Genomic DNA, 24,693 nt, shown 5'->3' with positions numbered 1-24,693 from the left:
CACATGTGCTCTTATTTATCAGAACATTACAGAGGAGTATTATGTATTTTATAGGAGGATACTGGGGCTCAGAGAGGAATCAGCCCCAACTAGTGTGAGAGATGTAGATGTGACATACTACAAAGTCAGTGCCTTTTTTGGTTATGCCTAAGAGTATAAGCTTTGGGAACCAGGTATATCTGGGTTCGAACACTACTTCTGACTAGATGATCAAGTCACTCAGTATTTCTCAACCTTGTTCCCTCATTCCTAAAACAGGAATAATAATTCCAATCTTTTCAAGGGTTTATGATGTTTAAAATAGGATATAGAATACAATATACAGTGCCTGATTTATAGTAGGCAACCAATAATCTATTTCCTCCCTCTCCTGAACTGATCTTCACATGATACACACTGCCCAAAGACTAGTCCAGACTTTTGTGGGGTTTCTAACATGACCTACTGATGAGGACCAAATCTCATTGGCTGAATAACTCAGCTGGTCTAGGCCCCAGCCTGTTCCTGTGTTTATCCTGCAAGGAGTTGGACTTTGTGGCTTTTCCTTTGTAGGAACTGTATTTTGTACTTTGCAATGCTAATGTGTGATGCTGGAAAGGTACATCTTAGAAATTTAGAGAAATCTTCTAAAACCAACTCTGGGAAATGGTGGTATATTTTTTCTTCTCTGTAAATTTCCCAACTTCTTATAATGTTGGCCAGTAGTAGGGTACGTGTATTCATATTTTAATTTTGTATTTTGGGGTAACCGAAACAAAAAAAGGAACTGACTATATTTAATAAAGTAACTCTATAGGCTGAAAGTCAGAAGGACCCAGAGCTGACCAAAAGTACCTAAAAGAAAAAAAGAATAACACCAAGATGGTCAGGCCAGTACTTAAAAATGTAGCTGGCAGGTTTTATTGTGTAATGTTCAGCAGCAGCAAGCATATTATCCTGTACAATGTGCCAAGGTCAAGAGTGGAATTGAAAGAGAACTACGCAGCCTCTGAGTGGTTGCATTCTGGTTAGCTAGTTGGAGGGAAAAGCAACCTTATCCCTTTCTGCTTCCTGTTTTCTTCTCACTGATGCTCCATATTCCATTCTCATCGGTCGCTAGTATGTGAGACCAGCTAGATCAAACAGAATTAACCAAATATTCAGTCAAATATTTTAGTCAGCCAAATATTCTCACTTAAACCTTTTTACATTAATAAAAAACACCCCAGCACCCTCGATTCCTTTTTACTGCTTTACTCCTTTTTTTAATAGTGTGATGTATTTATTATGTCCATTGTTTACGTTCTGTTCACCACTTGTAAACCCCATAGGGGAGGTCTTTCTTTTCTCACTAATGTCTTCCAAATACCTAGGATTATATGTAGGATTATACCTAGGTTGTTCAATAAATATTTTAACAGATAATAGGAACAAGAAAGCATGATGAGGTCAGGGTAAGTGAACACCAGGCAGAAAAAAGCTTATGATAGAAAACAGAAGAGAAGGACATAGAAGAAGAAAATGTCTGATAATTTCACTCACTTATGAAAAGAAAAAATACACTTATCAAACCCGGATACCATTGCCATCTTTAGATAGATAACTTCATTGCTGCCACCTGGATCATATCTGACTTCTCAGAAGGCTCATTTTTATTTGTCACTTCACATTATTTGGTTTTTTTATTAATTCAGTCTCCTGTTATGTGACAATTATGAGACTGAATTATGCGACGATTCAGTCTCCTGTTATTTAGTATAAAAATGCAAGCTAGATAAAGAACATACACTTATATAAACCCGATCAGGTCTACCCCAAACCATCTTAAACAGTGAGTCTCCATTTATTACTACAATTAGTTAAACTATGGTAGAGATGAAGCCAAGTCCAAAGGTTTGATCTCCCCGTGGGCCAGCTAGTTTCAGGATATAATGAGTAATTGACCTGTGAAATTAACAAAATTAATTTTACCGCCAACCACAGAATATACCCATAATCCAGCTAGCTATCTCACAAATGTTTGCTGCTGGCCAGAGTAGATGACTCAGCACAAGCAATCACCAGGAGAGACACAGCACAGAGCTCACCCGCTGCCGATTGCGAGCTAAGAACACCATCCTTGTATGCGGGGAACATTTATACATTGTGCTGTACTAAACTGAGAAGATGCTCCTAAGCAAAGGCAAACTGAAGAGTGGAAACTGGAAAGGGACCAAGTTTTGGGGGAAAAGTTAGGGAGATCAACTGCCATATTACAGTTAATATTAGTGAATTGCAGCCCCTGTGAAAGCATGGTTAAAGGTAAATTAAACATATCAAATCTGAACTCCTGGCCTTCCTGCTAAAATCTGTTTCTTTTACAGTTTCTCCCCATCAGGTAATGGCAACTCCATCTTTCTAGTTTGCTCAGGTCAAAAACCAAGGAATCGTTCTTGACCTCCTCCTTTGCTCAGATAGCCAACATCCAATCCAGAATCTGCATCTCACAATCTCCACTGCAGTCACTCTGGCCCGAGCTCTCTTCATCTCCCATCTCAATTATTGCAAAGTTTTGAATGCAATCTCTCCATTTCTACCCTTACTCTTCCCCCGACCCAAACGATCTATTCTCAGTACAGCAACCAGAGAGATCCTTATAAAAGAAAATCACATTATGTCATTCCTCTACTCTATAAACTCTATGGTGATTTCCATTTCCATATTCTGGGTAAAAGCCAACGTCCTTTCAACAGTCTGCATGATCCATGCCCTGCTCCCCGCCCGCCATGCCCTCTCCCACCTCAGACTCCACCACTTTCCCCCTCGCTCATTCCAGCTCCACTCGTCTGCTTGCTATTCCTTGGGCACTGGAGACACGTATTAGCCTTAGGGTTTTTGCACTGGTTGTTTCCTCTTACAGTGGTTGTACCTGCTTCCCCCAGATATATGTGGAGATATACTTGGAAGCTAATACCACCTCCAAGTATTTATTCAAACGTCACCTTCCTAATGAGACCACTCCATTCTAAACTGAAACCCATCCTCACATATATTTCTGGCCCCCTTTGCTTGACTCTACTTTTTTTTCCTATGGCTTCTCACACCGAATATACTATGTAATTTAGTTATTTATTATGTTTATTGCTCTTTGTCTCCTCCTGTGATGGTTAGTTTTATATATCAGCTTGACTGGGTGACAGGGTGCCAAGATATTTGGTCGGACATTATTCTAGGTGTTTCTGTGAGGATGTTTTGGGATGAGATTAAGATTTAAATCAATAGACTGAGTAAAGTAGATCACTCTCCTCATGTGTGTGGGCCTTGTCCAATCAGTTGAAAGCCTGAAAAGAACAAAGGGCTGACCTTCTCCCAAGTAAGGGAGAGTTCTTCCTGCCTGATTGCCTTCTCTTTGAGACATCAGCTTTTTCCTGCTTTTGGTCTCAAACTGAACATCAGCTCTTCCTGGGTCCTGAGCCCGTTGGCCTTCAGACTGGAACACCATCAGCTCTCCTGGGTCTCCAGCTTGCCGATTTACTTGTCAGCCTCCAAAATCTCTTTCTCTGGAAAACCCTGAGTAATATGCTCCTCATTGCACTCAAATGAAAGAGGACAGGTACGTGAGAGTCTCTGTATCTTTACTGCTGTAAATTGTACTCCACCCCAGGGCCTCTCTCTAGCCCTGTCACATAGAAACATTCAGTAAATATTTGTTGAATAAATGAAAAAAACAAATGAACTAACAGGTAACAAGGTGACTCTCTTTAGAGATACAGTGAATGCGATCGTCTCCATTTTATTACATAGTCAAGAGCTATAGGCTTTATACCAAATAACTAGGCCAAAGATCAAATAATGGTCTTCCTGCATATGCCTCCTAGAAAGTAGTTCTGGACGTGCACCACACTTTATGCTGGCTTCACACATACTGTTAGCCATACTTTCCCTTTGTAAAAAGCCAAGCGCCGCAATCTACTAGCACTGATAAGACTTTAAGTGCATGTGATCCGTGCCATAAGGGAGCCTTAAATCAAGAAAAACTCTGAGATTCCTCTGGACTTGGAAATAGCCAAAATCCCTCTTAGATAACAAAAAAGGCATCTGTGGCCATGGGCAGCACAGGGCAAAAAGAGCTTGACACCTAAAGACTAAAGGCAGATGTCATTAGCCATCAGTTTACTCTGCAGGAGGAAAAAAACATTGTGATTCAGTGGCATTATTTCTAAATGGTCTGCCTTTTCACACAGAATGTTAGACGTGTGAAAGAAAGAGAAAACGAAGATAAGGAAAAAGTAGAGGAAGAGATTGTAACTGCCAATGGCGATTAGAAGCAGGGACAGGGCTGGCCAAAAAAAGACTTGACAGAGAGACAGCAATAGAAGGTAGAATCTCAGTGCAGAGGGGGAGGGCTAGGCCAACAGCCCTCCCAGAGATTATTATGGCTCCTGAAAGCAGTGTGTCTATGTGTGTGTGTGTGTGTGTGTGCGCGCGCGTGTGCACGCATGTGTGGTGAGAGAGAAGAGACTTCTTTTCCTCCACTGTATGCCCTTGAAAGTGTCTCATGGTAATGAGAAAGAATAAGTGGAGAGGAAGAGGACAAAGGAACACACAGTGAGCAGCCCAGCAGGTCTCCATGAATCCCCTAAACCACTCCACAGATCCTCGAGCAGGCTTTCCCAGAGTCTGTTCCACTGAATACCAGTTCCCTGGGAAAGTGGGAGGGAAACAAAAAGTTGCATGAGCAAAAAGCTTGAGAAACATCAGGTTAAACAAAGTTAAATAGGTTTCTCTAGAATCTCCTCTAGTATTCTGAGGCGAATCATGATTCTCCAAAAGGGGAGGCCATATGCAGAACTCCCTCAAGTCCACCGACCAGGAAGCACTATTTGTGTTGAGTTGCTCACCAGACTGGGGCCAGTGCTCTGTAGGCTGCACTGTGAGAAGCACTGCTCTTGGGAAAAAGCAAATCGTGGAATCTTATGAAGATCGTACTAACTTTAAAAGAGAAAGTAGATTTCTGGTTAAGGTTGATTGGAGCTAAGCATCAGTAGCTTGGTATAATAATGGTAAATCTATCCTGTGAAGTGTCTTAAGACTCACAGGGTAGTTGTTCAAATCCTTTGAATTTCCTGAGTTTGAAATGGAAACTGTAGATTAACATCATCTCAGCAATGTTCTTTATATTTATAAGTGAATCTCCAAGAAAAGATCTGGCCATCCCTGAACCATGGGACACTTATCCAGGGGAAAGACGACGACCCAGTAAATGTAGTTAACTGGGCTTGGATCGTTCACATGGTGACTTTGGTAGTTTAAACTGAGATTTCTCATTAGAAAGTAGACACAACTGGTGAAAACTAACATGCTGTTAGCATACAGTCAATGCTTAACAAATGTTGGTAGAAAAAATTAATGGCAGTTCAGATTTTTTTCTATTTGAAAGAACTAATTTCTGATCACAGAATATTGTTTTAGATTTTATAAAGCTGATGAATTTGAATGGTTTTGGCAGTTTTCTCCAATTTATATCTCTAGAGATTGTTGATGAAGTCCCTGTGCATTTAAGCACAGTGAGATCTACTGCCTTTCAGCTTTAATATTCAGAATCCTATAAAGTAAAATTATAGGTGATCATAAAATTCATCACTGTCAGAAGCCAGATGGTACCTACCCAGATAGGAGAAGAGTTGATACCTTCTCAGCTGTGCCAATAAAATAAGCTGAAACAATAGCAAAGTGCAAAATGAGATTCTTCTTGGACACGCAGTCTATTCTCTTGTGTTTATGTGGATTACCAGGTTCAGCTTTTAATTTTCATCTTCATTTTCCCTTCCAGTTTCTCTCTGCCGTGATTTAGTGTCTTTATTTGCCATTCCCCATTAGTGGCCCACTGCTTCCTCCCTGGATCTCAGATAATCTAGCTAATCCCATGTCCCTGCCATGAACCCAGCATTTTCTAGAACCCGTTTAGTCAAGTCCAGCCATACAAGAGAGATACACTAGAGCTTCATATGTGTCCCAGGTTCATTTGTTAGCCTGTATATCAAAGGGAAAGATATGTTTTCTCTGACTGGCCATTATTTTTTTGCACTACCAGTGAAAGACTCTACCTATCAGAACAACTTTAACGAAAACTGTAACTCTTAACCTGAGGGAGCATTTAATGGTAAGGGGTATTTTTTTAACTGTCTTCTGACCCCTGTTACAACTAGCTTCAGGACGTGAGATATTGTAAGGACACAAACTATTGTGGGTCACTGTGTAAACATTTAGATCTCCATTGAACTTGACTTTTTAATCACATACCTCCCCTTCTGAGACATGTCAAACATTGAGAGCTTAGAGAAAATTGTGGTCCACATATCATGTGAGCAGAACTGTATTCTCATTCTGATGAATAAATAGAGTGAGCACTCCCCCAAATACTGTAGCACAGAAACTAGAAATGATGAGAGGTAGGGCTCACACCTGTGAACAGTGTGGCAATGACCAAAAACAGTAAGTGGAAACTGACAAAGACATATCCATTGTTTGTGCCAGCGGCCCAGAAGTCCTAAATAAAGTTGAAATATAATAACAACAACAGTGTAAATTATTATCTGAAAAGTAAGAAAATGACTTTGGAGAAGGCTCTTTAGCCTGTTTCCTAAATGCTTTTGCAGAAGAGACTTTACATTAAAAATGCTTATTGGCAACTGCTAGTGCACTGTTCTACCTCTAGGAGAAAAAAAAACACAATATGACATCAAGCCTCATTGCCACCCCAGAGGTGCTATCTAAGTAGTCCCATGTTCCAGGCTCCAGACCTCTGTGTTTCCAGCTGTTCTTCGGCAAATGTCAGTAACTGGCTGTCGTAGTGATGATCCAGGGCCCCAGTGCGATATTAAATGATGTTTTGTGTACATGGTGCCTGTCACTATTATTTTCTGTGCTTTTCTGCATGTCTAAAATTGTTTGTTTTCTAAACAAATTATTAATAAAAAAATGTGCTGAGAAGTATAACGGGTTGTTGAAAGTTTTGTTTTAAAATGCAAATAAGGATTCATGCATCTTAGAAACCTCTCTTAGGTATCAGAACAAGGCATCTCTCCAAAACAGTTTATTCCTTTGGTTTTACACTTTAAGAATTATTTCTAAGGAATATAAGCGAAAGGCTTTGGGATTCTCGAGTGTATTTTTAAGAGAGTTTAGCAACCCAAAGTAAGATATATATGTGGAATTAATGCCTTACGAACATATAAAAATATTTTCCAAGGAATTTGTTATGATGCAATATAATGGCAACTACCATAGTATGTACTTTTGTGGTACTCAATAAGTTTTGTTTATTTAGATTGACTTCTGTGACAGTTTGCAAATGTTTTCAATTTTTAAGAAGTCTTAAATGTACAAATGTTTCTGAAAGAATTTCCATGAGGCATATTCTGAACTCTACAAAATATTCCTGGACAGTGGAAAATATTTATACAAGAGGAACATGAAGGAGAATGAGCCTAGGGAAATATCTACAATTGCACCAAAGCAAGTTAATTCAAATTAACATTTCTGATAATGAAAATATTTGCTCCTGACTTAAAATGGTGAAAACAATTGCTTCATGATTAGAATTTGCCCAAATAATATATTTTTAGAAGCAAATACTGTTCCTGATTTGGATAACCTTTGCCTGAGAAAATAACTATTCTTCTTCATCCAAATAATTTATTCTGATAATTTCTGAATATTTTCCTGAAGCTACTTTCCTGATATTAAAAAAAGAGGCTTAATATTTTTTGATATATGTAAACTTACTACACCAATGTGCAACTTTTTCTACCACTGAAGGTACAAAACTGGTTTATATGTTTTAAAACTTTTCCCTTAATTACAAAATACGTATGTACATATTAGAAAATTTAGAATATATGGATAAGCCAATAAAATTAAATAGAAATTTTATGTTAACATTTTGAGGTATATCTTTCCATACGTTTTCTGTGCTATAACTCACACACATATACTCACATGCACCCAAATGGAATCAACTGCTAAAGCTTTGCATAAGAGTACATAAGCCAAAGTAATAATGATCGATATTGGGTAGTATGATTGGCTAAGAAGTACTGCTTGATATGAACTTTCTTAGAATTTTAAATGTAGGTGGGATCCAAATATGAAAAAGTCTACTTTTTACTTTAGTGCCATTAAATTTGCCTGGGTTGTACTAGTAATGCCTTTGTAGTATTTCTATTTAAAACATCCTCTCTAAAACGTTAGCGTTCTCTCGGTACTTGCCAAGAATATACTGATGGGTTTTTATTTGCTTTTGTGCTTGTTTGTTTTAATCGAACTGCTTGAATGTAACTCTTAGGACCATTCTTTATGGTCTTAATAACCATTATTTTAAAATCAATTGCCATCTTTGAAGATATCTCTAATAATTATATCTATAAGAAGAAAATCATTTAGCAGCACCTCTCTCCATTTAGTGGAATTTAGAAAATTTATCATTCCTCTTCCATCTGGTAAAGCCCACTGTTTGTGTTCATGAGTCTCTGTTCATCCTCTTTGTTGCTTGTAGTTTTATAGCCCACATATAAGTGATAGTATGTGGTTCTCAACTTTTTCTGTCTGACTTATTTCGCTTAGCATGATTATCTCAAGATCCATCCATGTTGTCACAAATGGCAGTACTTGTGAGGTCAAATATTTGGTGACAGAAGATTTAACTTTGGATAGTAAACACATAATGCAATATACATATGACATATTATTGAATTGTACACTTGAAACCTATTTGATTTTATTAACCAGTGCCACCCCAATAATTTTAATTTAAAAAAGAAAATTATGCTAGAAAATTTTTTTAAAAAGAATGTTTATTGTTCACTTATGTTTTCCCATCCGTATTTTCCAATGTTTCATAAAGAGTATATAGTGTTAATTTTATAACTGGAAAAATAAATTTTTTAAAAAGAAGTAATGATTGATTGATTCATTTTCTACCTGATGTAAAACCACATAAGAACCCTGGATTCCAGAAATAACAGGCTTATTTTGTTTTAATCAATGACACATCTTTGAGGTCAAACTCCCAGGGTTTGTTCCATCCCTTACAAAACAGCGTGAGTGGGAATTTGGTTTTCCTTTTTGGGTAAAGTTTCTACAAAGCTTGCTGATAAAGCTTTTTAATTTTACTTTCCGCAAAACAATTATTTCTGGAGCTAAACTGAGATGAAGCTGATAATGGGTCTCAATTCTTCAACTTTAAAGCAGAAACTAAAGTCATAAAGTCTTGAAATACTCTCCAAAGTACAATCCCATCAAGCTAAAATAGCCCTTGGAAACATTTTCTGAAACTTGCAGTTTGGGCATGTATCTCTTTCATTTTGGCCATTTTTCACCTTCTGTTAAAGCTATGGAAACCTGGGGAGGGACAGAGGCAGATTTTTCAGCTACTCTTCACATGAGCCTTGAAAAATGATTTTATTTTCAAGGAAACGTCTCTCAGAATAGAAGAAACATGAGTGATACATTTAAAAATTAATCTGAGTTAGACCTATGTAAAATTGACTGATTTAAACCATTCCAAAGCACACTAGCTTCTAGATATGTCTAAGGAGCTACCACCAATGCATTCCACTGGAAAAAAAAAAATTATCTCCTTCTATCAGTAAAAAGCCCTTTTGCAGTATTAATTGACATCAGTATATTAATTGACATCAACCTGTATTTATGGAGTATGCCTAATACATGCTTAATACTTAAACAGGTAGAAGTACCTCAAGCTAATAACCTTCCCCATTTGCTTTTTGTCTGACATCCACACGATCAGCCTTGATGGAAATTACACCATAACTTTAATATTCTTTCTCTGTTTTTGATTCCAGCTGTGAAAGTTCAGGATGAGCTGGAGAATGTAAGCCTACTTTAAAGTACAGGAGAAATCTATTGGCATAAAATAAAAGCTGTACTGTTTATTAGGGTTGTGCAAATAGCCGTTGAACTTAGTTCTCTCGGCATTGCTTTTTAATGAATACAATTCTTCACACAATTGCCAGATTAAGGCAGAAGGAAACTTTCACAATCTTTATAATGCTTTCATCAGATAACCAATATAAAATATCTTCCAGAATACTCTGTCTCCTTGGACTTTAGAGTTTGTTCTTGGGAAGTTAGAGATAAATAAAGATGGCCTTAATAAATCTACCTAACATTGTAAATACAGTTTCTGGTTCTTTTTCCCTTTGGGGCAATAGGCCAGGTTTCACCAACAATTCAGATATCCTGGCCTTTCTCAAAAATGTCTTTGCATCAAGAATATTATGGCTTAGCAAATTGTTGGAGAAAATTAGGATTCTTTTTAGTAGTTTTGCTAAAATTAAAAATCAGCTGTCTTCTGGGAAAATCAATAGCATATCTTTAACTGGGTGTTGAATTTGGAATAAAAAGAATCTCATGAAGAGAAAAATGTTTGCCTTCTAAAGAACAAGATTCCAGGGAGAGGAATTAAACCTGACTTTTAGTAGCCATTAACAGACATGGAATAGTTGTGTTTGGGGCAGAGAATGTTTAGAGGGTTTTTTTATTTGTTTTATTGTGTTTGAGGGTTCAGGATATTTATTGCTTTTCCTATACCATCATTTCACCCTTATATTAGTTTGCATAGGCTGCCAGAACAAAGTACCACAAACAGGGGGACTTAAACATCAGAAATTTGATTTCACATAATTCTGGAGACTGGAAGTTCAAGATCAAGGTGTCAGCAGGGTTTGTTTCTCCTGAAGCCTCTCTCCTTGGCTTATAGGTGCCGCCTTCTCCCAGCATCTTCCTGTGTGTCTGTGTCCCAATTTCCCCTTCATATAAGGACACCAGTCATATTGAATTAGGGCCCACCCTAATGACCTCATTTTAACTTAATTACCTCTTTAAAGGCCCTACCTCCAAATACTGTCACATTCTGAGATACCAGAGATTAGGACTTCAGCATACAAATTTGGGAAAAACATAATTCAGCCATAACAACCCTGGCAGGGTCTTCATGCCAATCTATAAGATTTTTTCTTTGTAATAACCAGAAGGGAAAGTGAGAAAGTGGGAAGGTATTCATGAATTTTTCACAAGACCTGGCTAGCTTCTGCATCGACTTTTTTTGGTTGTCCCCTCCTTCAATATGGAAGATTTAAAAAGTCCACTGAATATGGAAGATTTAAAAAGTCCACTGAGAACTTTGAAAACATTTGGCTTTTTTCTCCTGTATTTCTTTTTGTTTCTCCCAAATGAAAACACGTCTCTGTCCACCTGCATAGTTCAATTAGGAAGACACTCTCCTTGTGTTTGTATGTCAGTGATATGAAAGAGCCGGTCAGTGCCTCTGGTCACTCAGAGACTTTTTAACTGGCAGATACCTTGGAGATCACCTACCATTGGTTGAGCACCCACAGTGTTCCTACAGAGCACCCACAGGGTGGACCTGTTCTCTCATTTACTCCTCACAATAGCGCTGGGAAGTGGGTACTATTATCGACATTATTTTGCAGATAAGGTTATTTTGCATGGAATCGTAGACATGTTTGGTAATTTTTGGAAAGTCCTAGAGCTTATACACTGAAGAACAAGGACTTGAACCCAAATAGCCTCATTCTATAATCTCTTCATAATACCTCTCCTTAGTCTTGTTGGTAGAGAAGAAGCCTATGTGTAGAGAGCTAACTGTAATTCTGTAATAACTGTAATCCAGTGTAGAGAATCGTCTTGGGACCTCACAGAAGACCTGGGTTCTAGCTTCAGCTCTATTAACTCTCGCTAGCTGATCATGACTTAGTAAAGTAACCTCTTTGAGCTTGTATCTCAATTATGTAAAATGAGAGAATTGGATTAAAACCACATTCCCAAACTTCTGTGAAATTCATAACAAGATGTACATTTTATTTTGCAGCCCAGTATACACACACACATGCATGCACACTATATAACTGAAATAAGTGTTCATAAAATACTCATTCTTACTCATATGAATGCCCTCTAATATTTTATATTCTGTTCTATTTTTAAAAATACTGATTGTGACCTACTCAATTGAGTCTGTCAAAAAGCTAAACTAGATAACCCAATTTAGATTCCTGTAACCCTAAAATCCTCTTAACCTTCATGTATTATATTTGGAATCTCTCTTATCTTAAATACACAGTCTTTGTCTTCAGAGAAATGCAAATTAAAACCACATAAGATATCACCTTACACCTGTCAGAATGGCTATCATCAATAAATCAACAAGTGTTGGCAAAGATGTGGAGAAAAGGGAACCCTTGTGCATTGCTTTGGGATTGCAAATTGGTGCAGCCATTGTGGAAAATAGTATGGAGTTTCCTCAAAAAATTAAACATAGAACTACCATATGACCCAGCAATCCTACTTCTGGATATGCATCCCTATGTTCATTTCAGCATTATTTACAAGAGCCAAGATATAGAAGCAACCTGCGTGCCTGTCGATAGACGACTGGATAAAGAAGAGGTGGTACATATATTCAGTGGAATATTACTCAGTCATAAAAAAGGATGAAATCTTAGCATTTGCGACAACATGGATGGACCTAGAAGGTATTATGCTAAGTGAAGTGAGTCAGACAGAGAAAGACAAATACCATTGATTTCATTTATACATGGAATCTAAAAAACAAAATAAACAAACAAAACAAAACAAAGTCATACATAAATACAGAGAGCAAGTTGACGGTTGCCAGATAGCAGGGTGTATGAGGGGCTAGGTGAAAAAGATGAAGGAATTAAGAAGTAAAAATTGGCAGTTATAAAATAGTCATGGGGGCATAAAATACAGCATATGGAATATAGTCAATAATATTGAATACCTATATATGGTGTCAGTGGGAACTAGAATTATCAAAGAGATATCTCTTATGTTATATAAATGTCTAACCACTATGCCGTACACCTGAAACTAATATATATTGCATGTCAACTGTAATTAAAAATTAAAAAATTGAAAAAATATACAGTCATCTATTTGAAGCAAATGAATATTACATATTAGGGGGATATCCTTTTTATCTTCAGTCTGAGCTAATTTCATAATAGTAATAATAGTAATAATTACTTCCACTATTGTGTACTGCTCACATACCAGAGGGTTAATATTGCCATATCTCTTGTAGCTCATAGGCTGTAAGTATTATTATCTCTGATTTACAGATGAGGAGACCAAGGCTCAGATTAAGATTTCTGCTCAAGGCCGCATAGATAGTAAGTGATAGAGCGGAGATTTAAACCAAGGTCATTCTAATTCTAAAGCCCAGATTTCTTTTAGGGGAGGATATACATAGGATTTAAGACAGAGAAGTAAGGTATGGAAGCTGCCACAGCTGAACATAATTCCTTCCCTAATGGTGTGCTATCCCTGGTGGAAATGACTTTGGGGGTGTTAAGCCACCACTGTAGCAGTGATTAACCTCTGTACCTGGGGTGCCCCAACCCAGGTCACTCTCAGACCAATTGAATCAGTCTCTGAGGGTGGGACCCAGGCCTCTGTTTTTGAAAGCTCACAGGTGATTTCAATATGTAGCCAAGGCTGGAAACTTTACTCTGAAGTCTTGATTAGAGAAATTAAAGAGCCTTAAGGGGCTTTTCTATTTTATTTCCTGCTAACAAGATTTAGTAAAATATTGCTGAAGCCTCTTCAACTGCTTTTACAAAGCTGAAACACAAGACTTGCTATTTCTTTGGAGCACATACACAAAAAATTAGGTAACTTCGTATCTGCTCTTCAAAATCAAAGAAAGTAGAGAATGCCAAGGGTAGGTGTTTATCACTGTGATACTTCATAACTCAGATCACATGATTTTGAAAGAGAAATCAGTTGTTGAACTAATCAGAAATGAGAGTGACCAGTAGTCATCGGCCAAGTTGACTGGGGACACTGTAGAAGGCCGAACCAGACTAAAGTAACTATAAATATTACAAGCCATCACATTTTCTTAAAAAGAGCCTCAGTGAAATATCTCCGCTTTTTCACATGGATTATGGTAACTCTGGTAAAACAAGGAACCTCTCTGACATTATTTTCCCAAAGAAACAGGAAGATAACCTTTACTAACTCTCACCACCCTCCCTGATTTTAGATCTGTGTTACTGCGTAGTATGATCTGTTCATTCCGTTTGGAAACATAACTGATCTACACTCAATTCACTCTGTTCCACGTAGGTTTCTCTAAAACAGGGGCTGTATCATATACTGGGAGTGTTTCCATGTCTCAGGAGACAGCATTAATAATGTTAAAACTTTGTGCAATTTTCATATTTACCATAACAAAAAAGAAAATCCTATTTTGAAAACCCCCAACAAATGGCAAGTACCCAGTACTCTTGCTTAGGGCAAAGTAGATAGAGGCGTTCTGCTTCTGTTCTGTCTTAGTAACAGTGTTCGCTGTTTGCTTACAGAATGACGTGACTGCACTTCTGAAACCAATATCAGAAAAGATTCAGGAAATCCAAACTTACAGAGAAAGGAACCGGGGCAGTACAATGTTTAACCATCTCTCAGCCGTCAGTGAAAGCATCCCTGCTCTTGGATGGATAGCTGTGGTGAGTCCAGATGGAGTGTTACCCCCTGCACTCATCACATTTTTGGAGTGTTTAAGAGAATCCATAGCTACTTTCAGGCTCCTTTGTCCTCTGTTACACTGAGGGAAGATTCTGTGCAGGCTGAACGTAGCACCTCTTTTTTACCCTGTTTGAAGTTGAGTGCTTTGTGTTCTAAAATGTGGAAAGTCTTTAATCAATCTTTACAAGGCAAAATGTGCCTCCAACTTTCAAGTCAACATCTCCATTGCTTTTCTTCTTCTTTAAGGCATTTTCTTTCTTATCCTATTTTTTTTTCCCTTGTATGCTTGGGCGATGGTCCCGTTCTCTCAGTCCCCCAAACCCGGTCCTTATGTCAAGGAGATGAATGATGCTGCCACCTTTTACACTAACAGGGTTTTGAAGGACTACAAACACAGGTATGTACCTTCTTTTACTGACCAAATTTTCAGTTGATTGCTTGTTAGACATTTATCTCTAAAATTTAATATAATTCATTACTGATTCCTTTCAAAAGCTGTTAACTACTTTACTATGAACATTAAAGAAATATCTCATCTTTGCAAGTAAAGCAAAGTGCAAAGTGAAATCAGTTATCCAGATAATATATGTGTTTTAGAAAATCTGCCTTAATTCTCTTGCAATTAATAAACTCTCTCCACTTGAATGCATGTCATCTATTACATATTACCACAATAATGAGAGAGCTCTCTGACAGTTTGTGATAGACCAGCCCTATATGGTCACAAAACTTTTACATTGTCAAAATAGAGTTTGTGGGTGACCAGAGAGAAGAAAAGAGGAATCTGGAAATGAAGTATATATGAAGAATGGAAATCAGATGAGACAATAAACCAGACCACTGAGAAGAAAGATTGCATTAAGATGAAATACAATTGGGGTGGACAGAGAGGCATTTATAAGAATAGCGACCGTTCAGAGTGCTGTTGGAAGTACAGATGAATCTGAACCAAGGGATTTTGCCTGCCAGAAAAACCGATTAAAAAATCACTGCATTCTACTGTACAAATTATTGATCCTAGAGAGACTTAAACTGGGGTTAGAATAGAAAACGGGACCAAATGGAGAGACTCCAGCGATGACTATCCAGGAAAACGTCTCCTAAACTACAGTGCTCCACTCCCTTACTCATTCCACATTGGCAAAACAGGTCTTGTAGCTTTTAAGAAGGGCAGCTTTAGGAGACATCAGCATGCCTCTTTCCTCTTCTACCTCAAAGGAACTTTGGTTAAAGCAGTTATACCAAGTAAAACTTTCTGCACCCTGAGAACTGTGGGTGAGGCAACTGTGTCCAATGACAAAACTTTAGATGTTGCCCTGTTGTATTAGATAGAGACTATGGAATTATGCAATGTGAATGAGAAAATGCATCAGAAATGTGAGACAGCCTACTCTTCTCATAAAAATAACAGTTCAGGAAAGAATAAATTTAAATTCCAAAACCTGGACGTAAAAATATGTCAGCATGAACATTCACCCATAGGGACTTCCACATCATAAAAGATCTTCTGTACTTAATCTTTTTCCCCCCCAAGATATACAGACACACACCTATACATGCCTATTCAGGACACCTTAGGTACCCTGTAGGCCTCTGCCTTTTTACTAGTCACCCTTGGAGGTCATTTTTGTTCTTATCTCAGGTTATCAGCTCCTGTCTTTCCCCCAGTCCCTACTTGAGGGTATGTTGGGGCCATAGGTGTGAGTGATTCTCTCCAGGTGGCAGCATAGCAAGGAGGGTTGAAGTTTTCCACTTTTTTGTACACACATTAAATAGAGTCCAGTATTTGCCCTTTGATGTCAGCTATTGAGTGGAAAATGTACTTCTGGCAGCATCAAGGACAACTCAATTATACTTAATGGACCAGGAAATGCAGCTAGAGGTGTGGACTCATTCACTTTGCTCCCAGCCACCGGTCGAGCTTCCAGGGGTGGTAACCTGACAGAAGCAGAATACTGCACACCGCTCATTTAACACCCATTTATCAGTGCACCCAGTCCAGCTGTGCCTTCACTCTGTGGGCTCAGGGCTGGTCGCAGGTTGTTGCAGTCCTCTGCCACTCATTGCCGCCTACCTGCAGACAGGCCCATGGGTAGAGGAGTTGAGTCAAGCTTCCTTGTGGTTTAAACAAAAGGGCCATGGGCAGTGGAGTCTGCATCTGTGCAGCCCTTACGACTGGGTTGACTGCCTGTTGGGCTCTTTTTCCATAAATGAATAGAGCAAGTTAATTGTTTTGACTTTGTAGAGGTATGACCTCTCTGAGTCATGATCATTAAAACCACAGGCCCTTACCATAGCTTCAGGGTAAATGAAAACTAAAGATGGGTAGTTGGATCCTGCTCAATGTGTTTTCTCTTAGAGACTGACTTCAGGCTAAAAGACACTCTATTGTTATTCCTTATTATAAGTTGCTATAACTTTCTTCAAGTCAAAATCATACCGTAATACTTAAAAGGAAAATGAATTTCCCTATACATATTTGGACTTCACCACTTGTTAAATTTTTAAATAGAAAGTATAGCCATTTCTATAATGTCTACAGACATATTTGTATATTATATGAACATACACATGTGTACATATGTGTATATATGTATTAAATGACCATGTGTAGAAATACATGTGTACATTTATTTTGAAATGATTTTAGTGCTCTAATAATGCCTGTTGCATATACTATCTCCTATGTGAAGGACACTGTACTAAGACCCTCAAAAAACTCCACAGGATAAGGAAACTGATATGAGAGACTATGGAGCTACACTTAGCCTTTTGGGTTTTAACTGGGAAAGCGAGAGAGAGTGACAACAAGATTTTTTACAGATTTGATTAATATAATCTCTAAATATAAAAATGTAGAATAAAACCACATTCACATGTTTTCCTCTTTGAGAGAAGGATAATTATGATTTCAGTTTCTCTTTTTCACTTTTCTTAAGCGGCACGACTTAATGCAATAGGATCTAAACATGCTGGTGGTGCTTGGAGCTTTTCAAAGACAACAAAATATAATATGCCCAGAGAAAAGTCATTATTGACAAGAACTTTAATAACAGAGATTTCCTTCAGTGATTGTCTTCAGATTAATGACCTGGGTTCATGATTAAATTTTTGTTAACTGAGATTTCATCATTATCTCATTTACTACTACTTCCTTCAAAGTAGAAAAAAATGTATCCAAAGGAAATGAAGCTACTTTTCCCTATCATAAGTTTAATATTTTAATAGTTGTCTCAGTCCTGTGTGTTAATTGTTATAAAGGGTAAGCATTTTACTACATTTTGGGTCAGTAGAATTGGGACAAAAATACTGGTAATACCCTGCCTAACCTGCATTTTCATTATAAGTATCAAATTAAGGTAATTTAAGTGAATATCCCGTTAGAGTGCTATCCACTTGTAAGAAATCATTTTTCTTACAACTTCTTCAGTCTAAAATTGTCCAATTTGGTTACACTTTCAGCTGAATAATCCAACCAAATTATTAGAAAACAAACCAAAGAACTGTTTTTCTTGTCAATACCATTCTCCTTCCTGAAAGCACAATGTTCATTTTGCATCAGAAGCAGTACAAAAAGGAATGGTCTCCTCTCCACATTCATCTCCCCATTCGAGGTGACATGAGGACATGACCTGAATTGGCTTGGTTCTGTGGGATTCCTGTTTGTGGTCCTCTCTGCTCCATATCTGGAGCTCGGGGCATTTAACTTCTCTCAGGAGAGACCTGGACCACTCCTTTCAAGGTTCTCTTTGAAATCAGTTCACAGTGACTGGACTAGAAATATAATTGCTCTAGGGTCATATGGAGCCTTAGTTACTAGATTATTATGTTCCCCATCCCCCAATTTCTAAAAAATTTTATTTTAGGTCCTAAACCCACTCTCTTCCACTCTCTTTTATAACAAAGTGATTTACGCCATGTGGATTGGGTGAAGTCGTATTTGAACATTTGGAGTGAGCTTCAAGCATACATCAAGGAGCATCACACTACAGGCCTTACTTGGAGCAAAACAGTAAGTACCAAACCCTCTTCCACCTGAATAACAAAGTGCCATTAAAATATTTATTCATGGTAGCCTAGTAATGTAGAATTTACCTCATGGAAAACATAATATAAAATATACATGTAGAGACTTTATGAAAATGTCATTCATCACAAGAAAATCTGGAAACTGCCTACATGACATACAGAAAGAAAATAGTTAAGTCATTTATGGTAAGAACACAATGAAACACTCTACAACCAATAAAAATAACACATGATAATTACATGGGAAATGATCTGCTAGTCTGTTAAGTGATAGAGTACAAAAGTTTATGAGTACTAAAATGACATCTACATTAAGAAACTGATAAAAATTGAAGGATACAGAAAGATTTGAACTTGTTATTAATTTCAAGAAGATAGAGTTATGAATAAAATGTCTTTTTTTATTTTATTTTTTTATTTCTCTCGGTGTTTTAAAGTTTATCAAATGATATTTTTGACTACTTAGGCAATTCTAGTCCTGGGTTAAAATCTCAACCTGTAAATGTTCCCACTTTCAGTCCCACGTGAGATGTTGATCTGACCTTTGCCTTCTCTCCTATCTTCCCTTGTCCCACTTCCTCCCAGCACTACCAGACTACTTGTGGAATCCTGAACACATGCAATGCTTAGGTCAAAGCAAATCAAATTGTTGTCGTTTCAATATTTGCAAGTTAAATGTGGTTTTAGCCTTTTTTGCAATGTCCCAAACAAATATCATGCTGAGTTCCCTGGGGAAGTACCTCTCCCTCTTGTCCAAGATGCAGCTTCATGATCATCTCTCTAGGAAATGTCCATTGATCTCCATTAGCTCCTTATCTAGAGCGGATGGCTCCCTTCTATGCCTCCTTCATAACTTGAATATACCTCAATCATAGCCCTTAGCATACAGAATTGTAATTTTTTGTGTACTTTTTGGACTCCATCACTCTACTGGAAACTCATCTCTGTCTCCAGCTCCTAAGGTAATACCTGGCACAGAATAAGTACCCAGTAAATAGTTTGGACTAAATTGTGAGTTAAGGGTCTCTTAAAATTTTTCTTGCCCTTTTAAGATTGTACACTTGTTTGGGAAATGCTTCTCATGGAAAATGCCTTCCATTAGAAATCAATGTTACCTTTTGATGGTCACGGGAGATGTTCTAACTGGAGTAAACACTGAGAAGATGAAGTGACATACTTGTGAGTTCTGTTCAAGGGTAGAACCCCACACTCTCCTGAGAGCCATACTCCAGCACCTAACCCTCATTCTGAATGTTACTTGTGGAATCCTGAACACAGTAGGTAATAATATCAAGGCAGAGTTTGTGATTTTTCAAGGGAGTGTGAGATTTCTGCATTTGTTTCCAAACATTTGTACAAATGTTAACATTGACCCCCAAAGACTGAAACTTTTTATTTTCTACTTTGCCTATTTTCTCCATAAGGTGAAATGCACAGTGCAAGATAAAATAAGTTGATTATTTTTCTTCTTCCCACAATATTATGATTTCTGAGAATAGAGTTCATAAACATTTGGAGGGGTTTAATACAGAGGGTATGTGTGGATGTAGGTAGGTGTTTGTGTAGACTAATTGGAATTATTTTTCATAGATTTCCAGTGAGATGCTCTTTGTGACAGATTAGTTTGCCCTAAAGAATTGTCACACATTTGCCATGGAGATAGGTCATCATGGGAGAATAGCAAACTAAACATCAAGAGTCCTTGGGTGTCTTATTATTTCATGGTAGATAAATAGAAAAGGAATGAGAATCCATTTGTGGGAAATCATCATGTCAACAAATGCAAGCCTATTAATTCTTTAATGGTGCCCATGGAAAATGAATAAAAAATTACCTTTAAATGGCTTGAATACCTTTAATGCAATGTACAAAGCTGAGTAATTATTTTGAATATAAAAAAGAATTGATTATTAATTATAGAAAAATAAATGCGTTGTTTTTCTGTGCTCTAGAGTGAATATTTGTATTTTCATTATGTTCATTAGAAATATATGCCTTGTAATAGTGACTTTTAAACTTCTAAGATAATCTATAGTAAGAGATGCATTTTACCCACACATACACCCTACCCACAATACTAAAACAAGTTTCAAAAGACAATACTTTCTCTCATCACATGAAATGCATTCAGATATTTCCTTTCCTATTTTATTTCATTTTTTATAAAATTCTGGCTGAGACCTAGAAATTGATTTCATGGCCCACTAATCGGTCACATCCCATATTTTGAAAAACATTATAAAACATAAATGGTTTATTTATGTAAATTATAAATGATTTGCAGAGCATGCATTGGGCAGCATTGACATAATAATAATGAGAGTTATTATTTATTGAGTACATGTTATGCTATGGGAAAATTCTATTCAAAATGATAATCATTGTAAAGCAGAGCATCTACTTCACTTTCTGAAGAATAATATGATAAAGAGTAATATGATAAAGTTTTGCCAGATATTAAAAGTGAGGAATGATTATGGTAAGAAAATGTTGTTTTAGAGATAATATCATATGTATAAAATCTTTTGACGAACTTTAAGACATATACATAGAAAACCTGTTTCCTGGTATTTTTATCCTCTTCTAAGGTTTGGAGTAAAAAAAAAAACTATGAATTTTTTTTAATTATAGTTTTTACTTTAAAATCTAAATTTCAAATATTTTGAGAATTTTTTTTTCAAATTGGATTTTGAGATTTGCGCTCTATGGAGTTTTTAGTGACTGAACGGCATGCTGCTCAAGACTGAGTTTCCAAGGGCACATTGCTCTACGAAAGAATTATTCTCCCTGAGTTAGCAGTTGGAACTGTATTTGCCTTCTCCCACCTCCTAACCTTTGCTTTCAGACTGCAGCTGTGGCAGACAACTGTTGCTCTCTTCAGCTGTCACGGTGAAATGTAAAATTTTTGAGGCCAGCGATATTTCAGTGATTGGCGAGAGAGTCTGTGTGTGTGTGTGTGTGTCTGTGTGTGTGTCTGTGTGTCTGTGTGTCTGTGTGTGTGCACGCGTGTACACTAACATGGGGTTGGGAGTGGCATTGGGAGGACAAAGCAGGTGTGGAATAATCCATCCGGAATGTCTTGTTCTCATGGCCAATGGAATCTTCTCGTTTCTGTCATCTTTTCTGCAATACGACTGTGCACTAGAAGGACTACACCAGAAACTTCTTGCAGTTTTGAGTTAGTTTAATTACTGGGAACTCTTTTTCATATTCATTTACATGGTTTCCTCGTTGCTGGGTCTCAAATGCACTTTGTGGAATAAATTGATCTTTTGGCAGGAACCCAACAGAGGCACTGTTTTTTATTATTATCCCTTGCAGTTGGTCAGATTTGTAATATTCATATTACATTCGTGCATTGGTGGTTCCTGAAAATCAGATAACTAAAGCTGAAAGACTAAGGCCTGATCTTCACACTTGTAATTCCAAAATAACTGATTTTTTCTATGAATTGTCTGGATCAGCATTCCAACTATTCTATTCTGTGTGGATCTGGCCATGAAAAAGACATGAAAAGAATTCCATAAATAGGTTAAAATGTGGTTGTTTTCTTAACTTTCTGGTGTTAAACTTGTTGACAGATTTTTGTCTTTCTAAATTACTTTAGCTTTGGAAACAAACCCAGGTATAATTATTTGTAGAGTAGATTAGAACTACACATGTATGGATGTGTATAAAGTTTTATGTAATGGTGATGTAATTCTTTCTGCTAATAAAGTGGATTTTAAAAATCTACCCTATACATCAACTGTCATCTATCCTATCCTCCACTGAACCTCTGGGAAATACAAATAGTTTGGAATGGTTGCAATTTTAGTCGCGGTGAGGTTTTATTTTTCTCAAAGCAAGACACTTTCAGATCACTTCTTTTCTTCCAAGTAGATGTTTCTTTTCAGCCTATTTCTCAATGTAAAGGCCAAATGTCCCTTAACAAAGTGAAAAGTTAAGTTTGCTTGTGATCAAATTAAAATTCAGCCAGAGGGTATCCTGACATTATAAATAATGTAGACTCTGTAGCATGTCATCAAATATGTATGTCTTTAAGTTTTCAAGTCTTCTGGCTGCTCTGGCTTCCTCTTGATTTTATAAGCAAAAACTCAAATCTTCTATATCTAAACTTTCATTTAGAACTTTAACCAGAATTAGTTTATGTATTTTTAAAGAAAAAAATATTTAATAATCATTTTTCCTACTTTTTGGCAGAGTATACAAACATTTATTTACAAAAAGTCCAAGGTACATATGATATAGGTTTTAACACACAATACTTTAAACTTGTTCCAAATCTATGCCTTAGATTTATTAATCAACGTGAATAGATAGAGCCTGGGATGGTGTCACTTGTCTGAATCGCAAAACTCATTGATCTCTGTGGCTACAGAGAGTGCCTACCTGACCACAGCTATCTTCAGTCTACTTAATTGCTCTTAGGTTTTTAGCTTCTTTGGGGGGCTTTGGGTAGCCAACTCCTTTCATTCTCCTGTGGAAAAGATCTCAGCTGCTCAGGGGGAGTTAGGAATGTCATTGACTAAAAAATGAGCTCCAAATGCACAGATAATAGAGTTAGATTGGAAATGGCTTTGAGTTCAACCTGAAAGAGACTACGTAATTAAGCACCTACTGGGCCCCAGACTCTGGGCAAGGTGCTGAGAATACAAAGGTGGATATATGGCACAGCAGATGCAGTTCCTGTCCACTGAAATGCATTCTAGCTAAAGAACATATAAACAGCACAACATGATAGAACAGGGTGAGCAGCATGCTGGAGGTAGATGCAGAGCTAGATGAACAACACAGACCAGGAAAACATGGGATACACTCAATCCTATAGTGTAGTGTAGTTCTTGGACCTGCAGCAACCTGAGAACTTGTTAGAAATGCAGAATCTCAGGCCCCACCATGGACCTTCTGAATCAGAACCCACATTTTAACAAAATTTTCCCAGGTGATTTATATGCATATTAAAGTTCAAAAAACATTGCTCTGGTATATTCAAGTTGGACCTGAGGAGTCCAACTTGAGCGAGACTCAAAGGAGATCATTTATTTTTACTCTTTAATTTATTTAATAAATATTTATTGCTACCTACCACATACAGAGCACACAACAGGCATTATATTTATGCTGCAGTTTCTGCCATCAAGCAGAACATTTTAATTATGATGCAAAAATAAGTAAAAACAATATAAGGCTTGATGGAAATACACCTTGCTAATTAGACTCCTGGTGAGCAAGAAGGGCAATAAAGGGGCTGACATTCGATTTGGGTCTTGAAGAATGACTAGGCAGACAGTAAAGAAGAGGGCAGTTCTTAGCAGAGAATTCTGCGCATGCACACAGGATGTGAACAAAGTACTTTGAGGGAAAAGCTGGTAGTTTTTGTAGAGCTGAATGTGGCAAGAAAGCTGAGTGCTAATTGGAGCCAGGTGACAAAATCTTTATGCGTTGTTCTAAGAAACTGGGTCTTTATGTGGAGTGCATGGATTTTTTTCCCCTTCACCATAGATTTTTAGGCAGAAAGTTACACACTGTAAATAATGATTTAGGAGTTGTGCAAGACAGATGGAAAAGGGAAGAGATTAAAGGCCCTGGTTCATGTTAGGCGACTAGAGGATGGCTAAGGGTAGGGTAGTTAATATGTGACCTGGAGTGTGAAATGGCAATGCAAAAAGAGATGGAGTAGACAAAGGAAAAAGAGAGAGGGAAAGAGATATCAAATCTAAACCCAAAGTTTCTAATCTGGAAGTCTGAGAGAATCATAATAGCAGCCATAGAAACAGGGAAATCAACAGGAAGAGTTAGCACAGGAACAAGAAAAATATTCTCATGAGCTTCCCCATGGTGTGTTTGGGGCGCAGGTGAAATGGAGACATCCGTTGAGATGGAGAGGTGTAGCAGGCAGGTGAAATGCAGGTCTGAAATTCACCAAAGTGTGGTGGGAACACCTAAAAATGATAGTGACATAAGTGAGAAGATGGGGAAAAAAGAATACAATGGAGGATAAAACCTTAGGGGACACCACTGTTTAGAAAAGGGTGTAAATCAGTCAAGTAGACAAAGAAGAGAACTAGAGTCAAGGGTCTTCAAGCTCTAAAAAAGACAGGGTGGCTA

At 37.4% G+C, this 24,693-nt stretch overlaps 1 protein-coding gene across 1 annotated transcript in view; it reads left to right on the top strand.

Annotated features, from left to right (window-relative positions):
* The window catches only part of CAP2 (cyclase associated actin cytoskeleton regulatory protein 2), a 119,897-nt gene that overhangs the window by 67,004 nt on the left and 28,200 nt on the right, over positions 1–24,693 (top strand). Inside the window, exons 6-8 of the mRNA XM_039866488.1 lie at positions 14,391–14,534; positions 14,865–14,950; positions 18,460–18,565. Coding sequence (XP_039722422.1) covers positions 14,391–14,534; positions 14,865–14,950; positions 18,460–18,565 — 336 coding nt within the window. The remainder of the gene's footprint in view (positions 1–14,390; positions 14,535–14,864; positions 14,951–18,459; positions 18,566–24,693) is intronic.

Source organism: Pteropus medius, unplaced genomic scaffold, assembly GCF_902729225.1.
Source record: "Pteropus medius unplaced genomic scaffold, Ma_sr-lr_union100, whole genome shotgun sequence".
In the NCBI taxonomy this organism is placed as follows: domain Eukaryota; kingdom Metazoa; phylum Chordata; class Mammalia; order Chiroptera; family Pteropodidae; genus Pteropus; species Pteropus medius.
The sequence above is the reverse complement of the archived record's forward strand: the minus strand, read 5'-3'. Positions and strand labels throughout refer to the sequence as shown.